Source organism: Dipodomys ordii, unplaced genomic scaffold (genome assembly GCF_000151885.1).
Source record: "Dipodomys ordii isolate 6190 unplaced genomic scaffold, Dord_2.0 Scaffold170, whole genome shotgun sequence".
Taxonomy (NCBI): domain Eukaryota; kingdom Metazoa; phylum Chordata; class Mammalia; order Rodentia; family Heteromyidae; genus Dipodomys; species Dipodomys ordii.
This window is the reverse complement of record NW_012267386.1, coordinates 335709-357541: the sequence shown is the minus strand read 5'-3', so window position 1 is coordinate 357541 and position 21833 is coordinate 335709. Positions and strand designations below refer to the sequence as shown.

Below are 21833 nucleotides of genomic sequence, written 5' to 3'. Positions count from 1 at the left end.
ATAGATAAGGATCTAGCTTTAGTTTTCTACAAGTAGTTAACCAATTTTGCCAGCACCATTTACTGAAGAGGCTGTCTTTCTTCCATTCTATTTTTCTAGCTCCCTTATGGAAGATTAGATGGCTATAGATCTGTAGGTTCATAGCTTTTTCTGTTTATCTACTACTGATGAACTGAACTGAGGGCTTCACGCTAGGCAAGCACTCTACCTCTAAGCCATATTCCCAGCCTGATTCAAAAGCTTTAGTGAATGGGATTCCATGTGTCACACACGCAGTCTCATTTTAATCCTTCAATAAGGTTGTAGTCAAGAGTAAAAGGAGTATTTGCCAATTACCTTCATGAGCTAAACTTAAGAGCCCATAAAACAAATGAATGGTTTATAAATGTTTTTGGAAGTTGGAGAAGTTTTCCTCAATTTGTTGTAGAAAGGCAAAAGAGGGCTGCTGTTGATGGGGCGATTCAACATTATTTTAAAGTGCTTTTAAAATATGGAAATATATATATACATAAATTTGTTAATACATATGGTCTATGTCCAATGTGCGAAATGCTCTTCCCACAGTTTGTCATAAACAAATTTTTTTGACTTCTAAAGTTTGTATCAGGAGGTTACAATTTAGCCTATGCATCTAATTGTCCAGTACTTCCTGTTCAGTTACCTGGCCATCCTTCTCCCCATTTCCTCTGTCCCTAGTCTCATTTCACACTTTTCTACTTCCTCTATCACATATGTATGTTGGGTATTTTGGCTTTATTTGGTCCTTATTCCCTTTTCCATTCATCCATCCCCTGACAGTACCCTTTGCACCCCACCCCGCCAATTTCTTACTCCCATAAAGGTCCCGAGTTCAAGCTCCAGGACCAGCACATAATAATAATAATTTCAAAGTATACATGTTGCTATAATCTCTGAGATTATAAATTTTTAGGGGCTAATATCTACCCCTCCTTCCATCTCCTTCTTTCTTTCCTTCCTTCCTTCCTTCTTTCCTTCCTTCCTTCCTTCCTTCCTTCCTTCCTCTCTCCCTCCCTCCCTTCCTTCCTTCCTTCCTTCCTCCCTCCTTTTCTCCCTCCCTCTTTCCCTCTTTTCACACTCCGCTCCCTCCCTAACTCCTTCTCTCCCTCTTTCCCTTCCTTCCTTTTCTTCTTTGCCAGTATCATGGTTTCAGCTCAGGGCTTTGAGATTACTCAGCTTACTTATTTATCCGGGGGGTGTTATCAATTAAGCCATAAATTCCAGTCTGGCTTTTTGCTGATTATTTTTGAGATTGAGTCTCTCAGACTTTTCTGCCTGGGACATCCCTGAACTATAATTGTCTAGGTCTCAGCCTTCTGAGTAACTATGATTACAGGCAAGCCATTGGCACCCAGCTTTTAAAATAACACTTTTAATACCAGGCAGCACAATGTCAATTTTCAATGTTACAAAACTACTTCAGAAAATAATATTTCTGAGTGTAAATGTCATACCAATGCAAACAGAGTTTACATTCTGTTATAAAATCCAGCCTAACCAATAATTAAACATAGACGAGCTTGTTTTTGTGGTTTAAGGATACTTCCATGTTCTTTTACAGTAGAACTCAGTTTCCCTTGCCATAGATTATATGGAAGTTATAAAAGCACTTAAATTCCAGTGGGATTTAGAAAGCCTAGGCTTAAGTTCTTGCTCATGGTACAGGTTTATATGAGATCAGTTAAGATTCTGCTCCACATTTTCTATTTTGGGACAAAGCCAACTTTATCTTAGGGAGAATAAAAAGAATGTGGAAAATCCTGGCTTAAAACCCAGAGCCTTAAAGCTGGGGTTCAGAAATGACACACACTGGCTCTACTCTTATCACCTAGGCAAGAGCAAGTCACCTGGAGAAGACTGAATGAAACTGGCAAATCCAATCCTTCTGCACAGAGTGACAGCAGACATCCTGAAAATAATACAATCAACCACACCTCCCAGGAATGGGGGAAAGGTACATTAAAAATGGGATTATGCCGGGTGCTGGTGGCTCACGCTTATAATCTTAGCTACTCAAGAGGCTGAGATCTGAGAATTGAGGTTCATAGCCAGCATGGGCAGAAAAGTCTGTGAGACTCTTATCTCCAATTAACCACCAGAAAATTGGAAGTGGCACTGTGGGTCAAGTGGTAGAGTGCTCGCGTTGACCCGAAGTGCTCAGGGACAGCGCCTAGGCCCAGGGTTCAAGGCCCCACGACTGACAAAAAAGAAAAAAAAAAAGGATGAAAACGAATGCTATTCATGTCTACTCAATGTTTTCCGTCCAGATGTTAAAACTATGCTAGTATCAAATGACCTTTTCTTTTAGCTTTGAGGTGGTTAATTGGAGATAAGAGTCTTAAACTGTGCTTGAACTGCGATCCTCACATCTCAACCTCCTGAGTACCTAGAATTATAGGCTTCAGTTACCAGTACCTGGCACAATTTTCTTCCTTTTATATTCAGAATATATAAGAAAACTATGGCTTCTCTTTACCTGACTTATGTAACTGTAGCCCCTCTGTATATCATCTTTATACCAACAATAAAAATATTAAAGAATACAAACAACTATGGCTTTCTAGGTGAATAAGACCCTACTCATGTCCAGGCATCACATGACATCATTCACCGAAACCAATGCCATGTGACTCTGACACCTATGAAATACATCCATAAAAACCTGGGTAACTTCCTAACTAGGGCTGTAAAAAATGTGATCCAAACTCAGATTTGCAGTGTCAGATCCAGCCACCTATCTGCCTTCCTCTTGTTCCTGTTCTTCTGCTCTTCTCTCTTTTTGATGAATTCTCAGCTGCCCAGGTTTCATCTCTGCTGCTTAGTTGCATCCATGTTTGATAATCCAAGGTTCACCACTGTTGGCATTCTATTTAAGAGTCACATGCATTTCAAGCTTTGCTGCTTGTCCTACTAACAAAATTACTATTTACTCTTTTCTTTAATTTCTCTTCTCTGCCAGTACTGGGTTTGAATCCAGATCTTTGTACTTGCATAGCTTACTTATGGTTGGTACTCTACCACTTGAGCAGTGCCTCTAGCCTCAGGTTTTGCTAGTTATTGTAGAGATGGATTCTCATAAAATTTTCTGCCCATGCTGGCTTTGAATCATGGACCTCTAGCTTTCAACCTCCTGAGCAGCTAGGAGGAGACTGTTCCACTTAGTGCCCAGCTTCTTTAATCTTCTTTAGTAAGAAATAACACAAAGACTACATTTTAAAAGTATAAGTAGAGAAACATGGGTTGAATGGAACTAGAAGTTTTGGTCAAACATGAAAGGTAGTTAGATGTACTATTAGTATTACTAATAAGATAAAACTTATAAAGTGCTCTTTTTATTACAATGAAATACCAACTAAGAATTTGGATAAATTGATATAGAGAGAAATAAATTGCCCAAACTATGTTTTGATTTTCTTTTTCTTTCTTTTTTTGGAGGGAAGGGCAGTCCTGGGGCTTGAACTCAAGGCCTGAGTATTGTCCCTGAGGGCACTCTATCAATTAAGCCACAGTGCCACTTCTGGCTTTTTCTGTTTATGTGGTACTGAGGAATCAAACCCAGGGCTTCATGCATACTAGGCAAACACTCTGCCACTAAACCACATTCCCAGCCCTATGTTTTGATTTTCTAATTTGTACCCTCTGCAACATAACTAGTAGAGTCTTTAATACAGACAATAGTTAAATCCAAGGGAGTCTAGGTTTCTGTACTTGAAAAAAAATAATCCAGGCTGGGTGCCAGTGACTCAACATACAATAATATAAGACTTTAATACTGATATAGAATACTAATAAATATCCTAGTAAGTTAAGGAATGAATGATGTTTGAATGAGCTTCTCTAACAGCTATTTTTCCCCTTTGGCTCAGTTCACATTAAAGACAAGTCATGAACAACTATATGATGCTCAGGTTATTCTGGCATTGTTTCAAAGTCAGACAGTGGAAGCAGGCTGGGGACACGAGACAGAGCAGCCAGGGCTCCCAGGACTGTGTGTGGAGATTTTCACTTCAGATGATGCTCAAAGCTTGGGCAATTAGTCTCCCCTTTGCTACACCCTGTCTTGCACAGTGTGGACTTAGCATACTCATCAGGGTTAGTTTTGCACCAAGGCTTTGCACATATGCGCTAGTATTGAAGCTTGTACTTAGAACCTGGGCACTGTCTCTCTGCATTCTACCACTTGAGCCACAACCTGTTTTTTGCTAATTAATTGGAGATAGAGTCTCATCAGGGACTTTTCTGCCCAGGCTTCTTCAAGCCACAATTCTCTGATCTTAACCTCCTAATTAACTAGGATTACAGGTATGAGCCACCACTGCCTGGCATTTTTGCCAAGGTTTCTGAGAGCTCCATCTGTGCTGAGGTGGTTTTGTCTTCTGGGAGCTTCTGGACCAGGTAGTGTCCAAGTGACATTGCTTGAGCATCATTAATCTCATAGCCAGAATGTATCTCTTACAGTATGCCACATAAGGGTAGCATTAGAGAACAAGAGGCAATACAATAAGTATTGTTTTCTTTAAGGAAAAATTGACCTGTGATGTGGGCACAGTCGAGATGGAAAAGAAGGAAGTCAGTCTTAGGTAGAAGCCTAGGAGGCAAAAGGGTACCATGGGTATGCAGATAGTGGTTTGAACTGATTAGAATCTATGTGACTGGAGGAAAAATATAGAGAACACAGACTCTGCTTCTCACAGCCCAGCCAACAGAATGCTCAGAACAATGAATTGCCAAACAGGGAATTTATCCAGCTATTTTAGGGTTTCTAATTACAGAGCTAACAGGCCACATTAGAGGAAACAAATACTGAACCAGCACATTAAGAAAGTGTCCCTCAGTAGCAGTATTTTTAGGCAGGAGGTTTGAAATCTCAGGTTAGAGTATTTAATGGTTTTGAGTATATATGGAGAGCTAGGAGGTATGGATAACCAGACACAGATAGATTAAAAAATGTTCTAATGCATTTATGTATTAGGAAATGTTTATTGTAATCTATAAAGTATAGGATGGACAAATCTAAGAAGAAAAGAAAAACCCACCCTGGAACATTACATTATAGCAGCTATTTTCAGAGATGCTCTGACCTTGTCTTTATTAAACGAGCATATTTGTATTATATAACCAACAATTATATTCTTGCTCCTTTTCCAGGAGAGGAATCCAGGCTGTCCCAGGGCCACCCATGAAGTAAGCTCAATTTGTAATGATCTTGTTATAAAATATTCATCCTTCTATTACTTAACTGTTGGTGCTCTTGAAAAGATGGACTTTCTGGCCGTTTGTATGAGGAAGCCACTCCAGATACCACCGTCCTCATCATAAAATGGGGACACTTCACAGGGGTTGCAGGTTGACTCTAGAAAAGCTATCCTCTTTCTATAAAGTGGTCCAGGGAGCATGATTCCTAGTGTTGTCTGGTAATTTGAAAGTTCTCTCCTTTCTGTGGCATATATTCATCGTAAATAGTTGGTCTCCATTTTTTTCCCCCTTCTTGGTCAATATTTTTAGAGGCTTCTACATTCTCTAAGAGAAGCAGGTTTGTGTTTTGATCCTTCCATTTCTTCATTATCCCCCCCACCCCCAGCCCCACGCTCACCTTTAGGTGTTTCTACCCTCTATCTACTCTGCAGGCATACATTAACTCCTGATTCTAAATTCTTTTTTTTTTTTTTTTTTCTGTTGGTCGTGGGGCCTGAACTCTGGGCAACTTTTTAGCTCAAGGCTAGCACTCTACAACTTAAGCCACAGTGCACTTCCAGCTTTTTTCTGCTCATGTGGTACTGAGGAATCTAATTCAGGGCCTCATGCATGCAAGGCAAGCACTCTACCACTGAGCCACCTTCCCAAACCTGATTCTAAATTCTTGTGGACTCATCTAGCTGTTTATTTTGACATCTTGTTTCTCACTGATTTGTTTTCATTTAGTTTTTGTTAGACATGACATAACATTCTTGTCTCTTTCACTTATTTTGTGAATGCAGTTTGTCTAGGTATTCATTTGCTCTTATTTGTCACATGTAGTAGACTTTGCACCTTAATTAATTGGTTTAGTTTATACTTTTGGACTATCTGCCCATATTTATCAAGAGCTGCTTTCTGCTGGGTGTGGTGGCACATGCTATAATTCTCAGGAGGCTGAGGCAGTAGGAGGAGCTCAGGTTTAAGGCCAGTCTAGGCTACATAGGGAGTTCATGTCTAACAAAAACTAAAGGAAAACAAAAATGGAGCTTTCCATGGGAATCCCATGCATTCTGGGTTCTGACAATTCTGTTTATTTCTGAGGTGGATCTATGGATGTCTCTAGCTTAGGACCCACCATTCACTCACTTACTTATTCATTCATGAAACAGTCTTGCTATGATGATCAGGCTGGTGCTGAACTTCTGGGTTCATGTGATTCTCCAGCCTCTACCTTTTGAGTAGATGAAACTACAGGCATGTGTCACTGCACCCAGCTCTGCTTATTTATTTTCAACATTGTTTTTTACTTGTGATTGTACTATATGAAGGCAGTATGCAATGGGAACCTCACAGCAAAAGCTCCTAGTCTTCCTCTGTAGGGGAGATAGAATTTCAGTTGTGATCTCTGGAGAATAGCAAAAATCAGTGGTGTTCTCAGCCTAGCTTGATCAAGTAAACCTTGACTTGTCCCTATTCCAGAGCCTGGGTATCACTTCATTGCAGGAGAGGAAAGGCTTGGTGCATTATCTCTCTGGCACTGACACCCTAGACTCTTATGCTAAATACCTGTGCCCTCTTCTGATCATCCCAGGATCACAGGTAAGATAACTTCTCTACCTCTTTCACTGTTACTCTTGAGGATTTCTCTCCAGTTCCACCATACCTTAAACCTGAATTTGTGTGTGTGTGTGTGTGTGTGTGTGTGTGTGTGTGTATATGTGTGTGTGTCTGTCTGTCAGTCTATGTGTCTGTGTCTGTGTGGCATGTCAGAGGTGCAGGGGATAATTGGAAGGAATTGGCTTTCCTGCCACCTCTGTTTAGTGGCTCCATCTCCTAAATGTTTGTAACTGTAAACTAGGACATCCAGAATATTAAGAAATTAACTGATAATTAAAAGAGCTGATCAGCTCTTTAAAATGAATTCTTTCATGTGTGCAGTTTAAGTACTATATCCTTGTGATTACTATATTTCCTATGCAGTCTAGATGTATGCTCAAGTAAAATAAAATTTGCTTCCATATCTTTGGATTAATTTCCTAATAAAGTGATTGGTGATAAAACCTAGTGATTCATATCAATGTATCACACTCTGAAGCTCCTAGAAGACATAAGTCCCTGACTTGGTGCACACAGCATTTTGAGTACTGGGAGGCAGACAGGATCAGAGTGTATTAGAGTCTCTCATGGGAATTTAAATCACAAAAGGTTAAAGCCATTGTAAATAATATCTAGGCATTTTAGGTATGAATATTAGTTTATAAATTTACTATGTACAAATATTTCATTTATGTGTTCACAGTAAACATGTCTAGACTGAGGACATGGCTTAAGTGGTAGTGTGGCTACCTAGCAAGTCTGAGATCCTGAGTTCAAACCCTAGTACTGCACAATGAAACAATTCAACATATTCTGCCAGAGACAAAAGCTTATGGCCTCTGGATAGGTTGCATGCCCATATGTAGGAACTTTTATTCTTATTTTCCTTATTTTCATTGACTGTCAAAACTCAGTTCTATGAAAGAATTAACAGGGACTTTAACTTACTTTTACTTTGCAATTGATTTTTACTGAAGTCCAGAAAACTACAGTTGGAAATCATAGGGTAAATGGTTCAATGGAAGGTATTATCTCAGCAATCTTTAAGAACATCTTCCTAAAACTAAAGATCCTAACTTCTAAAGCTGGCTGGGTATGAAAAGTCAGTGGTAGGGCAGTTGCTAGCCCTGCCAACACCTCAAAATAAACTCCTCTTGCTTTGCAGGCACAGTTGGCTCTGGAATCTAGATCTCCAGAGGTCCAGGCCTGAGGGCACACAGTTGCCAACACCTTAGACTCACTTGTTATACCTGAATCTGCTGCTAGGTAATGTGGTGGTGAATATCACTTTAAAAGGCACCGGTGGCTTATATCTGTAATCCTGCTCGGTCAGGAGGCTACAGGATCACTGCTCAAGGCCACCCTAGACAGAAAAGTCCAAGAGATTCTATCTCCAAAATAACCAGCAAAAAGCATATCTCAAGGAGTAGAGCTGTAGGTGAGAAGGGAGATGGGAGAAAGACATCAATAGAGGGGTTATTCTGATTTAAATATAATACATGCATGTGTATAAGAGTATGATGAATTGCCTTGGTACAGCTAATATACACAAAACAGATGAATGACAAGCATAGTAGGCTCTGTATAGAGAGTGGGCATTATTAGTACTTGCAGAAAAATAAAGAAAAAGGGAAAAAAACCCATGTCTGCAAACTGCACACTGAAAACTTAAATATGTACCTCATTTTGAAATTGTATGATATGTTTTCACTGTGAGCAATAGTGACATACCTGCCCCAGGCGGCCTGGTTGGTAGATGCTTTGTTAACTGGAATGCAGGAAGAGTCAACGACAGCTGATTTGTTCATCTTGTAGCAGAAACCGCAGTCTGGATCCAGCATACATTCATTACAGTAACTGAAAAATGAAAAGCATCCAGTCAGGTTGGTGGAGTCAATTGATTTTCAGGATATCCTAGATTCCAGGTGTTTCCCTACACTTCCAACTCCAGGTTCCAGTACGCTTGGGGCCTCAGGGCTAGTTTTGGCCAAGGCAAGTACTGTGTGTAGAGCCAGGTGACAGCTGGCTGATCCTCCCCTCCCTTCCTCTCCTGGATGTAGCAATGCTGAAAGCTATTTTGAGGTGGGGGGCTAGGACTCATAAAACTCAGTTGATCTAGAGCATAAAAAATTGCTTTCCTACACCACATATGGAGATTCAGTACCAGCCTCGACTGGTTCCTAACTGCATTGAAAGCACTTGTTTCTTGTAATTTTAAGTTTCACGTACCATCTAATTTAAAACCTGGAAATGTCCCCTCTCCATAGACAGACAAGACACACACACACACACACACACACACACAGAGAGAGAGAGAGAGAGAGAGAGAGACAGACACACACACACACACACACACACACACACACACATGCACACACACACACATAAACACACAAATACATACCCTGAAAGGGCAAATTCAAGCAATGAAATAAACACCTCAAGAAGCATTTAAAAAGCATATACCTTGCTCATGTAATTGTAACCCCTCTGTAGGGTATTTTCACAATAAAAAAACTTATTTAAAAAAAGCATATTCCCAAACATGGCTATTGCTAACATCCTGAGAGCCATTTGCAGAGAGCCTTTAACAGAGAGTACCACATGCTTTTCTTAATTAAAAAAATACAAGCCCAGTGCCAGTGGCTCATACCTGTAATCCTAGCTACTGAGATCTGAAGATTGCAGCTCAAAGCCAGTTCATCTGTGAGAATCTTATCTCCAATTATTACCAAAAGAAGTCGCAAGTAGAGCTGTTGCTCAAGTGGTAAAGGACTAGCCTTGAAAAAAAAAAACCCCTCAGGGACAGTGCCTAAGCCCTCAAGTTCTAGCCCCAGAACAGGCACAAAAAAACCAAATAGCAATTATACTCAATGTAAAATACATAAAAATTCAACTGTGTAACTTGAGGGGTAGGCATGGAGGGGGGAAATGGAGGAGAATAATAGAAGGGTGATACTGATCAAGATGCACTGAACTTATAACCTGTGCTTTGGAACTGTAACCTCTTTGTACAGCTCCTTAATAATGAAGTTTTTAAAAACTGGGTATAAGGCAAAAAGGCTATCATCCTCTAAGTTCATCTGGCTGGATCTAATTTAGTGTTCACTTGACAGAAAGCTTTCCCTGCCAGACCCTATAACATGCTTACACACTTCAGTTTCTTGTGGTCAGGGTACAATGTCTGAGACAATTCTGGAGTACTTCATAGGCTGCTGGCACATACAAAGCACTGGAGAGAGTGGAGTAAGATGAAGCCTCTATTCTCGGTAGGTAAAAGCAGGAATGAGAAACAGGTGTACTAGTAAATAATGCAAATGCAATAGATATGAACTGTGGAAAGCAAACAGGCCTATTTGCTTTGACTGAAAGAACTGGGATTCTCAGAGGTGAAATTTGAACTAAACCAGGAGAGAAATTTACCATAAAGGGAGAGAGGGAAGGACACTGCAGAGAACTACTTATTTTGTTACCAAACACCAGTCAGCACAGAATTCGTAATGAACCACCCTACACAAGGAATTACATTATGAAGCATGAGATACCTGAAAACAGGCAAGTCATCCTGAAGACATGAAGGACCGTATGTCCAAATTCTCAGAGTCAAAATAACCTCCTTTGATTCATTTAAAATTAGATCATTTTAGCCTCCTCTAGTAAACATTTCATTGATAAACACTTACTCGATTTTTGAATGTGACTTCAGACCTAGGCAAAAAGTATTATGAAAGGTCTTTAAAAACACCATTAAATTGCCTATATGCTTTATGGGAGAAGATTCAGTGATATAAAATTGTCCACCTTAGTGATAAGCATAATAGAAAAAAACTGAATGCACTGGAAGTGAGGTCTCTGCAGTTAGGCTCATTTGGAAAGGAAGCTCATTTGCATTACTGTTGTTTAACTATTCCAACGAAAGGAAGGTTGGATCTATTATAATGGCTTAAAAGATATTTACTTAGAAATGATCAAGTTGGTTCTAAACTCTTTCTATGAAAATACATAGTTTCTATCCACGTCTAAAAAGCGTAATAATAAAGGCTAATAGTTAATGAGACCTTACTGCACATACATGCCAGACACATGTCCATGTGTCTGTCACTCATCCTCTGTCCATCCTCTGTCACTCATCCAAGTCTAACCTCAAATTCTCCTGGTTTGGCTTGCTTATTAAATTACTGCCCAGGGGTCCACTTTGAACTGACTCTAAACAAAATGATTTCCCTGCCCCTCGCAGAGCTGACATTACACCTCCTGGTCATGACCTCTCTATTGGCTCACTGGCCCTTGTGTTTTTACCCTTTCTTTAGCATTTTCCTTGTCAGACTATTGATCATGGCTGATCATTTCAATAGCAGAGCCCCCTGAATTTATATTATTCTATCCCTAACTCTATACCAAATAAAAACATTTGTATTTTTCTGTGTCTTCACACACAGAACCACATGAAGCTGAAGAAGTTCCCATAAGAATTCATAATTAGTTAATGAGATGCACAAGACATTATGTTGAAAATGAACTTCACAACTTTGGGTGAGGGGGAGGGAGGAGTTGGGAGTGGGTGGGAAGGGAGGGGATGGTAGGGGAAAAACAAAGGAGGGGGTAACAATGCTCGAGAGGAAATGTACTCATTACCTTACCATGTAACTGTAACCCCTCTGTACAGAATCTTTACAATTATATAAAGAATTCATAATTACTGTTAGGTGTGGCAATGCATCCCTGTAATCCTAGCACTTGAGAGGATGAGGAAGAGGGGTGTTGAGTCCAGCCTGAGCTGTATACAGTAAGACCTTGCCTCAAAAAAAATGCATTACCACTCTCAAATGGATCCTCAACAAACCTAACATTTTTGGTATCTGGTTGTTACTTGTCCACAGGACTCACTAATCATTCTACCTAAACATGATTTCAGCTCTTTATTTTCTTTAAAGTTCCAATGCTCCATCTTCCTGAACTTGAATTCCAGGTTTATAGAAAAGGTCAAAGACAGCACCAGCAAACTTTGTTGGCTTCTCTTTGTTTCAACCTCCTCTCTTGCTCTTTGGGTATAAAATTTTAGATCATGGAATATGTTCTCCCTCTCCCTTACTTTCCATTCTTGGAGTAAACATCTATTTTTTTTTTGGGGGGTCCGGTCGTGGGGCCTGAACTCTGGGCCTGGGCGCTGTCCCTCAGCTCTTCAGCTCAAGGCTAGCGCTCTACCACTTGAGCCACAGTGCCACTCCAGCTTTTTTCTTTTTTCTTATGTAGTGCTGAGGAATTGAACCCAGGGCCTCATGCATGCAAGGCAAGCGCTCTACCACTGAGCCACCTTCCCAGCCCCATAAACATCTATTTTTGGATAATCATTGTCAGTGGTTTGACAAATGAGTACAAGTTAGGCTGTAAGGACAGGGCTATAAGCGCTCTGTGACCCAAAAGCAGGCAAAGAAATAGCTGCTCATGGTAGAGGGTGGGCAGAGAAGAGACAAAGTAGGGGGAGGGAGGAGAGAGGGAAACAGAAAGACAGAGGGTGTAGAAAGAGGAAAGGGAAGGGAGAAGGAAGGAGGAAAGGAGAGAGAGGAAAAGAAGAGGGAAGAGAGTTAAAAAGAAGGGAGAAGAAAAAGATAAGGAGAGGAAAAATGAGAAAGGAAAGTGGGGAGAAAAAGGGAGATGAAGGGAGGGAGAATAGGAGAAATTATTCAGAATACTGGCTGATAATTGCAGAAAGTGTGATATATTTACTTAGTCCCCCTCTAACACATTTAAGAATTACCTTTAGTTTTACAAAGGAGTTTCAATTCAGCATATCAGTTTATAAATAGAACACAGCTTGATTAAAGTCACCCCTTCCCTCATTTTCCTCCGTTTCTCCCAGCCCCACCCATCCCCCTCAAGCTACCTGGTTACATTTTCACATATGTACATTGAATTTTATGACTGTATTCACCCTTGGTTCCTGTAGAACGTGGTTCATGTATTGCTACAGAAACACATAAGCCACCCATACTAACATCGAGTTACAATGACAAGCTGACTTCCTTTAAGGACAGTTTTTCTATTTGGGCCTTGTTTCCATTCCATCTCAGACTTGTGCCATTTTTTGCCTTATCTTTCTCTTATATATCAAGTGTCTCCAGGTAGGTTAAGTCACTGCTAATCTTTTTTTTTTTGTTTTGTTTTGTTTGGGTCCGGTCGTGGGGCCTGAACTCTGGGCCTGGGCGCTGTCCCTCAGCTCTTCAGCTCAAGGCTAGAGTTCTACCACTTGAGCCACAGCGCCACTTCCGGCTTTTTTCTTTTTGTTTATGTGGTGCTGAGGAATTGAACCCAAGACCTTATGCATGTAAGGCAAGAGCTCTACCACTGAGCCACCTTCCCAGCCCATGCGAATCTTTTTATTTTTGCCATTCCTGGGGCTGGAACTCAGGGACCAGGCACTGTCCCTGAGCTTTTTGCTCAAGGCTAGCACTCTACCACTTGAGCCATAGTACCACTTCTGGCCTTTTCTGTTTATGTGGTACTGAGGAATTGAATCCAGGGCTTTATGCACGCAAGGAAAGCACTCTACCACTAAGCCACATTCCCAGCCCTGATCTTTTGAAATGTAATGCTGAAAAGCTATGTATTTCCCTTTAGGAACTTCTTTGTCTGTATCCTGTATCTGCATGCTATGTCTTTATCTACATCTTGTATCTGCAAGCCTCAAAATATTCCCCCCCCCCCACACACCTTTTTTTTGCCAGTCTTGGGGCTTGAACTCTAGGCTTGGGCACTGTCCCTAGCTTCTTTGATCAAGGCTAGTACTCTACCACTTGAGCCACAGTGCCACTTCCAGCTTTTTCTACATATATGGGGAGGAATTGAACCTAGGGCTTCATGCATGAGAGGCAAGCACTCTACCACTAAGCTACATTCCCAGCCCTCTTTTTTAAAAATATATTTTTTATTGTTATTGTAAAGGTGATGTACAGCATGGTTATAGTTACGTAAGTCAGGTAATGAGTACATTTCTTTTTGAACAGTGTCACCTCTTCCCTTGCTTTCTCTCATGTTTTCTCTCCTGATCCCCCTACCCTACAAGTTATATAGTTCATTTTCAACATAGTGTCTAGTGAGTATCACTGCTACATTTGTTCACCCTTTGCCCCTCCATTTCCATGATGTCCCTTATCCTATGCAAAAAAAATGAACTTACATACAAAAGGCACAGGAATAAAAAACAGAGACACAGGAGAAAACAACCAAAAAAACAAAAAGCAAAGTAACAAAAACCCTCATTTCCATCTCGTAGAGTTTATTTTGATAAACATCACTTTATATGATCATATACACATAACTATTGAGCCTTTGTGATCCTCTCCTAAGCATATCCTTTGGTCTCACTGAATGTTTAGAGTCCGGTATAATTGATCATATCCAAGTATAATTTTTTTAATTTTACCATCTAGTGTATTTCCTTATGGATTTATAGGCACATCCTAGCTCCCACAAATGAGGGAAACCATGCAATCTATGTTTCTTTGTGTGTGGCTGGCTTCACTTAATATAATTTTTTCCAAGTCTTTCATTTCCTTACAAATAGTGCAATATCATTCTTTCTGATGGAAGTGTAGAATTCCATTGTGTACATATACCACATTTCCTTGATCCGTTCATCCACTGAGGGGCAGCTGGGTTGATATTGCAATGAACACTTCAAAGTATTTTCTCAAAGTATTCACCCATCTCAAAGTATTTTCGAATTGCTCCCATTTCTTCTTTGACTTGTTGGCCATTTAGGAGTGTGTCATTTTCACTTATTTGTGATTTCCCCAAATTTCTTTTAGTAATATTTAATTTTATTCTATTGTGACTTAAGAATCTAGTAAGCTTGCCTTATTCTGTGTATTTATTAACAAAAAAATAGAATATCTAAAACAACCCTTTTAAATACCTGAGCCTGCATTATGAAACCCTCAATCAGTCCTACCTTATCGTTATTTGTGTTCAAATAATTCTGTGATATGCTGTTTCCTTTGTCTTAAGAAAGTGGTGCCAAGGGGCTGAGAGGGTGGCTCAGTGAGCGCTTGTCTTGCATGCCTGAGGCCCTGGGTTCGATTCCTCAGCACCACATAAGCAAAAAGAAAAAAGCCAAAAGTGGCGCTGTGGTACAGCGCTAGCCTTGAGCTGAAGAACTGAGGGACAGCGCCCAGGCCCAGAGTTCAGGCCCCACGACTGGACATCCCCCCCAAAAAAGAAACTGGTGCCCCCAAATCAAGGTACATATTATGTGCACTTTGAATTGGGAAGGTAATCCATAATGTGCTCAATGTGTGATAAAATGGAAATCTTAGATTTGTTGACAAGTGACATATCTTTAGCATAAGTTGGGTAGCATTATGGGGAAAATGAATCAAGCATCCTCAGTATTTGAGATGAAAACCATAAATATCTAGTTTGGTGGACAATATTAAGGTATACAACAGTAAATTTTGTAACAGTAATATACTTGTAGTTCCAAGTTATAGATGATCAGAGCTACTGGATGCACACTATAGGCAAAGTTAATAATTGCACAGTTCTGAACTCTATGCTTCCTGAGCATGTGGGGATTTTCCTTACTGGTGATATCTCCTTTGAACCAAATACCCACTCACTGCAAGGATCTACTGTGGTATGTTTCTTGTTTTAAATTCTTTTACATTTACTGTAAAAGGTTTGGCTATGGCTTAGTACATGCTTTGTTCTTCAGTGTTTCTTGTGTGCTTGAGGAGGATGTATATTTTGCTGTTGTCAGGTGGAATGCTCTACAGATTTCTACTAGATCAACATGGTTTTGCAGTCAGTATACAATGTTAAGGCAACTTAGCCTCTTAGTATTTATTTTTGGTGTATGTGTGTGTATGGAGATTAAATTCAAACCAGTCCTCATATGTGCTAGACAATTGCTATCACTTGAGCCAATCCCCAGCTCTTCTGATTTGTATTTTGTGTTAGGGGTAGTTTTATTAACTTTGCTTGGATTGGCTTAGACTCATGATCTTCCTGTCAGTGGGATTATGGTGACTCTGTAGTCACTACTATATATCTATATCTATATCAAACTATATATATATAGTTTGCAAGAGACTACTAATAGTAGACTAGTTTGTAAGAGACTTAATCTTAGCTTAACTTCATCTACATACTGTAAACTGTAATAATCTGTAACAAGGATTTGCAAACTTCAGCTTTTGAGAAGAAAAAAAACACACTATGATTTTTGTAGATAATGTTTATGAATGTACTGTGCCACTTTGTTTACTTTTGTCTATGACTAGTTTTATGGCTCAAAGGAAGAAGTACTGTAATAGAAAACATGACCTGCAAACCTAAAGATGTTTACTAGTTGGCCCTTCATAAAAAAAAGTTTGATAATCTGGATCTAGAACACATGTGCAGAGTTTACTCCTTATTTTTAAATTCCCTTATTGTTTACTCTGAGAATAACTCTCAACTACTTTATAGAGACCTTCAATGTTCCTTTTCTGTCTAATACTCTCAATGCTCCTTTCTCTCTGAAACTTTTATAATACATTCCTTTAAGGACTCCAGATCCTTTCTGTCTAAGTTTTAGGTTTCTAACAACCCCCCCTCCCCCACTTTTTTTTTTTTGCTGGTATTAGGGCTTGAACAGGCCTTCTGCTCTTTTTTGTTGTTGTTGTTATTCAAGGCTGATGAGCTACAGCTCCACTTCTGGTTTTTAACTGGTTGCTCAGATTTGTCTAGGCTGGCCTTGAACCTCAATCCTCCTATCTCAGCCTGTAGAGTAGCTAGGACTGTAGGTATTTTGCCACCAAAGCTTGGCTTTATTTAGATTCTTCCATTAGAGTCACTGTATACAACTTTTTTTTTTTTTTTGGTTGGCCCTGGGGCTTGAACTCTGGGCTTGGGTGCTGTCTGTGTGTTCTTCAGCTCAAGGTGAGCGCTCTACTGTTTGAGCCACAGCACCACTTCCAGTTTTCTAGTGGTTTATTGGAGATAAAGAGTTTCCTGCCCGGGCTGGCTTTGAACCGTGATCATCAGATCTCAGCCTCCTGAGTAGCTAGGATTACAGGTGTGAGCCACCAGTGCCCGGCTTTGTATACAACTTTATGTTTGGCAATTTCCAGTCACACTGTGCTGTTAGTAACATAAATAGAAATATTGATTGAAAAATCAACAACTGGGGATATAAGTCAGTGATAGAGACTTGCCTAACATGTAGAGGGTTTGCATGAGGTATATTCTGGAGAAGGTTTGCAAGTATAAAGAGAGGAAATAATCCATGGGACAAAGTATTAGTCCTGGTGATAGCTGGTGGGCATAGGATGAATAGCTCCAGTTTCAGGAGAACTTAAGCTCCTTTTGTTTCTGAAGAAAAAGAAATAAAAACAATAGAGCTTTGTTCCTGACAGGTTAAAGATGGTAGGTTTTTTTTTTTGGTTGTGTGTGTGTGTGTGTGTGTGTGTGTGTGCGCGCGCGTGCGTGCGCGCGCGCCAGCCCTGGGGCTTGAATTCAGGGGCCTGGGTGCTGTCTTTCAGCTCTTTTGCACAAGGCTAGTGCTACCACTTGAGCCACAGCTCCACTACCAGCCTTTTGGGGATTAGTTGCAGGTAAGAGTCTAATGGATTTTCCTGCCCGAGCTGGCTTTGAACCACAACACAGCCTTCTGAGTAGCTAGGGTTACAGGTGTGAAGCACCAATGCCCAGTAAGTTTATGCTTTAATACCTTCTGTTTTCACTATAAAGTATACAGGGGAAAAGAAATAATATTTCCTGACATCCTGTAACAAAATTGATTAGCAAGAGAAAACCAAGATAAAGTGATTAACCTAAAGGTTTACATAACATAGGAACATTCAGAAATGAAAACTTAGGAGAACTAATCACAAAGGCATGGCTGCAGAGCAAATGGGTACAATGTCTGGGTACAACTCTGAAAGACCTGTGTATTCTGCTGCTTCTTGGCCTTCTAATCTAGGATATGACTCCTCTGAAATGAGTTCTATGACCTACAGAAGTAGAGCTGCTCTTTATTATTACTGTTATGAAAATCATACTTCATGGTAGAAAAACTAAAGAAAAAGGTCAAAGTGTGACATTCAACATGCCATACCTGGAGGTGGAGTGTGTTCTAAGCAATGTGCAAAGGAGTAAGGAATTGAAGAGCTGTGGGTTTGGGGATATTGGTAGTGTGAGTGGGAATAGTTACAGATTAGGAATAGTTAAAAATTCATTGGTAGCCAGACACTGGTGGCTCAAGCCTGTAATCCTCTGCAGGCTGAGTATGGAAGCCAGCCTGGGCAGAAAAGTCTGAGAGCCCAGAATCTCTCAATTAATCAGCAAAAAGCCAGGCTATAGGTGTGATTCATCCAGGAGAAAGAAAACCCACTAAGAGCTTAAGTTCCTGAATTCAAGCCCTTGTGCTGGTATTTCATTTATTTATTTTTGTGCAGTGCTGGGGAGGGAACTCAGAGACCTGGCATGTAGAGGGCCATGTTCAATTTCTTTGTCATCCCTTCTCTGGAATTAGAGTTTTCAGGCAAGACAAGACTTCTTATTGCTCCCTCATCTGCAGCCTGGACATTTTTTTTCAACATATATACCAATTTATAGAAAAATGCGTCCAAATATAACAACATGACTTAACTTCAACTTGACATTTTGAAGGTATCACAAAACTTTAAATCTCCTCTAGAACTGCTAATTGACCTTTTACAGAGAGTATATATCATAACTGTGGCTCTTACGAATGGCATTTTCAAAAAAGAGCAACTCTTCAAGTAGCCAACTATTTTTCACTGTAGATTTCAATTTGCTCCTTAAGACTTCCTAAAATATAACTTGATGAATTTACCTTACAGAATTTTTAAAAAGCTGACTATATATATATATATATATATATATATATATGGTACAAAATCAATGCCTGCAAAAAATATAAGTACAGGTTATAAGATTCATTCTTTCTTTGTGAAAAGCAGATATTAGGTTTATTTTCCACTTTCACAATTATTTGGGAAAAACTGTAAATTCTAGACTTCAAGTTTTCTAGCTGGCTCTAGATCTGAGAACCCACAGAATTTCACAAGTCTACATGAAAAAAACAAACAAACCATAACCTAACCCTAAATGCCCCAACTTTAACAATGTAGAAACATATCAGAGTACAGTAAAATCTCAAAAAAATTATATACTGATTTGAAGAGAAAAAAAAATGTATAGTTGTGCCCTACTTTAAGAAATTTTAAGCCAGGCACTGTGGGGCCTACTTTTCGGGGGACTGAGATCAAGAGAATTGTGGTACAAGGTCATTCCAGTTGAAAAGATTTTTAGATCCCATTATAACAAATAAAAAGCTGGGTGTGGTGCTGTAGCTCCATGGGATGGAGTCCAGGTTAGTCTGGGAAAAAAATTAGACCCTGTTCAATAAGTAACAGAGGAGCTGTGCACCAGTGGCTCATACTTGTAATCCGAGCTACTCAGGAGGCTGAGATGTAAGGATGATGGTTCCAAACCAGCTAGGGATGAAAAATCTGAGACTCTTAATTAATCATCAAAAAGCTGGAAGTGGCACTGTGGTCCAAGTGGTAGAACACTAGCCTTAAGCATAGGAAGCTCAGGCATAATGCCCAGGCTCTGAGTATAAGCCTCAGGATGGACACACATACACACACACACAAACACCTGTGACCCCAACCCTCAGATCTGAAACAGAAGTAAAAAGACTTGGAAAAAATTATATTAAGTGAAGTAAGCTAAGCTCAAAGAAACATAGGTCCCATGGTTTCCCTTATTTGCAATATCTAGTATATGTATGAGTTAAGCAGAAAAGGTCAGATAAGGTGATGTTGGGAAAATGAACCCTTAGATATGTATTTAAATGTTTTTCCTTTCATGCATTTGTTTCTAATGCATTTATAAGATTACTTCTTTGTTGCTTTGTATGTCCCTCCCCCACCGTATAAACCCTTGCTTTCACTATATTTGATGTCGGTATAATTTGTGGAGGGGAAGGGGAAAAACAAGTCGTTTAAATAAGGATACAGGTGGACCCGTTGCAACGATGAGAAGTACAAGTTGTCATGTCGAAAACAAACTTTACAACTTTGGTGGTGGGGGGGGAGGTTTGGGTGGGGGGCGGGGGGAGACTGGAAAGGGATGTGAAGGGTAAACAAAGGAGGAGGCTATAATGCTTGATAGAAATGTACCCATTATCTTGCCCATGTAATTGTAACCCCTCTGTACAGTATGTTCACAATAAAAAATAAAAAAATAAAAAAAAGAGCTAGAGGTATGGCTTAAGTGGTACAGGCTCTGCCTAGCAAATTAAAGCCTCTGAGTTCAAACCCCATTACCACCAAAAAAATTACATTTTTCAAAAGGAATATATTTATTATGTATGGTTTATAAAATGAATTGTTAAAGGAAAGAAATGTGGATTTCTTCCTACAGAGATTAAGTATTTGGAATTTCAGACAAATATAAATGTAGCAGTTAGGCTCTGTTTTCCTCTACAGCTACCTACTGTAGAACTTGTGATGCTCTTTATGCTCTGGCTTACAAAATAGACTGTGGAGGGAAACCTGCCCATGAGATCCTGCTTCCCACCTCTGGCTTTGCAGGGCAGGGGCCATCCCCATACATGCTTCCTGGGTGAGTACCACACAGCCACCTCATAAATCAAGGAATTTTGAGCTGCTTTCTGTCCATTTGTGAAAATAATCTTGGGGGAGAGGGCTGGAGGTAAATAAGTCCATTATTTTAGGAAGGAAGGCAGGAAGGCAGAAAGGCAGGCAGGCAGGCAGGCAGGGAGGGAGGGAGGGATAAAAAGAAGGAGGGAGGGAAAATAGGAGGGAGGGAGAGCAGGGACAGAAAAGTAAAATTCATTGTCCATGGTACTGCCAAATTGAGCTTGTTTTTAAATTGCCACAGGCAAAAGCTGCCATTTGCAAACATTCAATCAATAGCCAAAATGGAAAACGTTAGTATTATTGATAATTTACTTCAGAAAGATAAACTAACAGCAAAGGCCAATTGCCTCAGGGCCCACAGGAACCTGCAAAAATTCAGAGTAAAAGGCCATTGCAACATATAGAGAGACTCTGTGGTTGTGAACGTGAGGTGGTGAACAGCCAATGAAGCTGTTCTCATGCTGGGGGAGAGTGCTTCAGAGTTTTCAGCAACTAGCAGATTGGAAATCAAACAATCCAGACAATAATCACAGCAGAAAGCCAAACTGCTTGGTTCTTCTTGTTGGTTTAGGGAAGGGATTTACCTTTTCTATCTCTGACCTTTCTTTTTAGAAACCAGGACAAGTATTCATATATTTAGAACAAAATTGCTTTTAAAACTTTAATGCCTCCCATTCAAGTCAAGGAGAGCAGAACAAAAGGCATCTTGTGTCCAAGGGAGATAAAAGGTGGCCTATTTTCATTCAATAATCATTCACATGATACCCAGGGTCTTAACTGAATGTGCCCTCTTCTCAGAAAAATCTTTGTAACATTGATTTAATTTAGAGTACTTTTAGTGTCTACTCTGTGAAGTCAAGCATGAACTCAGCCTTATAGAAAATGGCCCATTTGCTTTTAATTATGTGATAATTGAGCTCAATGAGATGGGGCCTCAAGACCAGTACCTTGTCTTAAAATGCTTGCCTATGCTATGGTCTACATTTCAGAAGATTTACGATGGCACACATAGACATTAGGCCTGATCTTATTCCTGGGGCAATAATTTCTGCACCCTCACCTTGCCTCTAACAGCAATCTCAAACCATCCCTGCTTTTGTTGGCATCCTTCCTCATATCCCTACTGCCCTAAGCAGGTGACACAGCATCTGAGAACACTTTCCTCCTAGAAGGTATATCAGGATATTTCCTCCTTCCACTTGAACTCAATAAGAAGAACTTTTTCGTCTTAACAAAATAAAAATTAAGGTAGATGTTACAGCCTTCCATCTGTAATCCTAGCTACTCAGGAAGCTGAGACCTGGAGGATTATAGTTTGAAGCCAACCCTAGTAGAAAAATCTGGCAGACTCCATCTCCAATTAAC

At 40.0% G+C, this 21833-nt stretch overlaps 1 protein-coding gene across 1 annotated transcript in view; it reads right to left on the bottom strand.

The window, feature by feature from the left end:
- Slc2a13 (solute carrier family 2 (facilitated glucose transporter), member 13) overlaps window positions 1–21833 on the bottom strand; it is a 352717-nt gene that overhangs the window by 48881 nt on the left and 282003 nt on the right. The window contains exon 9 of the mRNA XM_013033472.1: window positions 8524–8649. Within this exon, the coding sequence (XP_012888926.1) occupies window positions 8524–8649 (126 nt within the window). The remainder of the gene's footprint in view (window positions 1–8523; window positions 8650–21833) is intronic.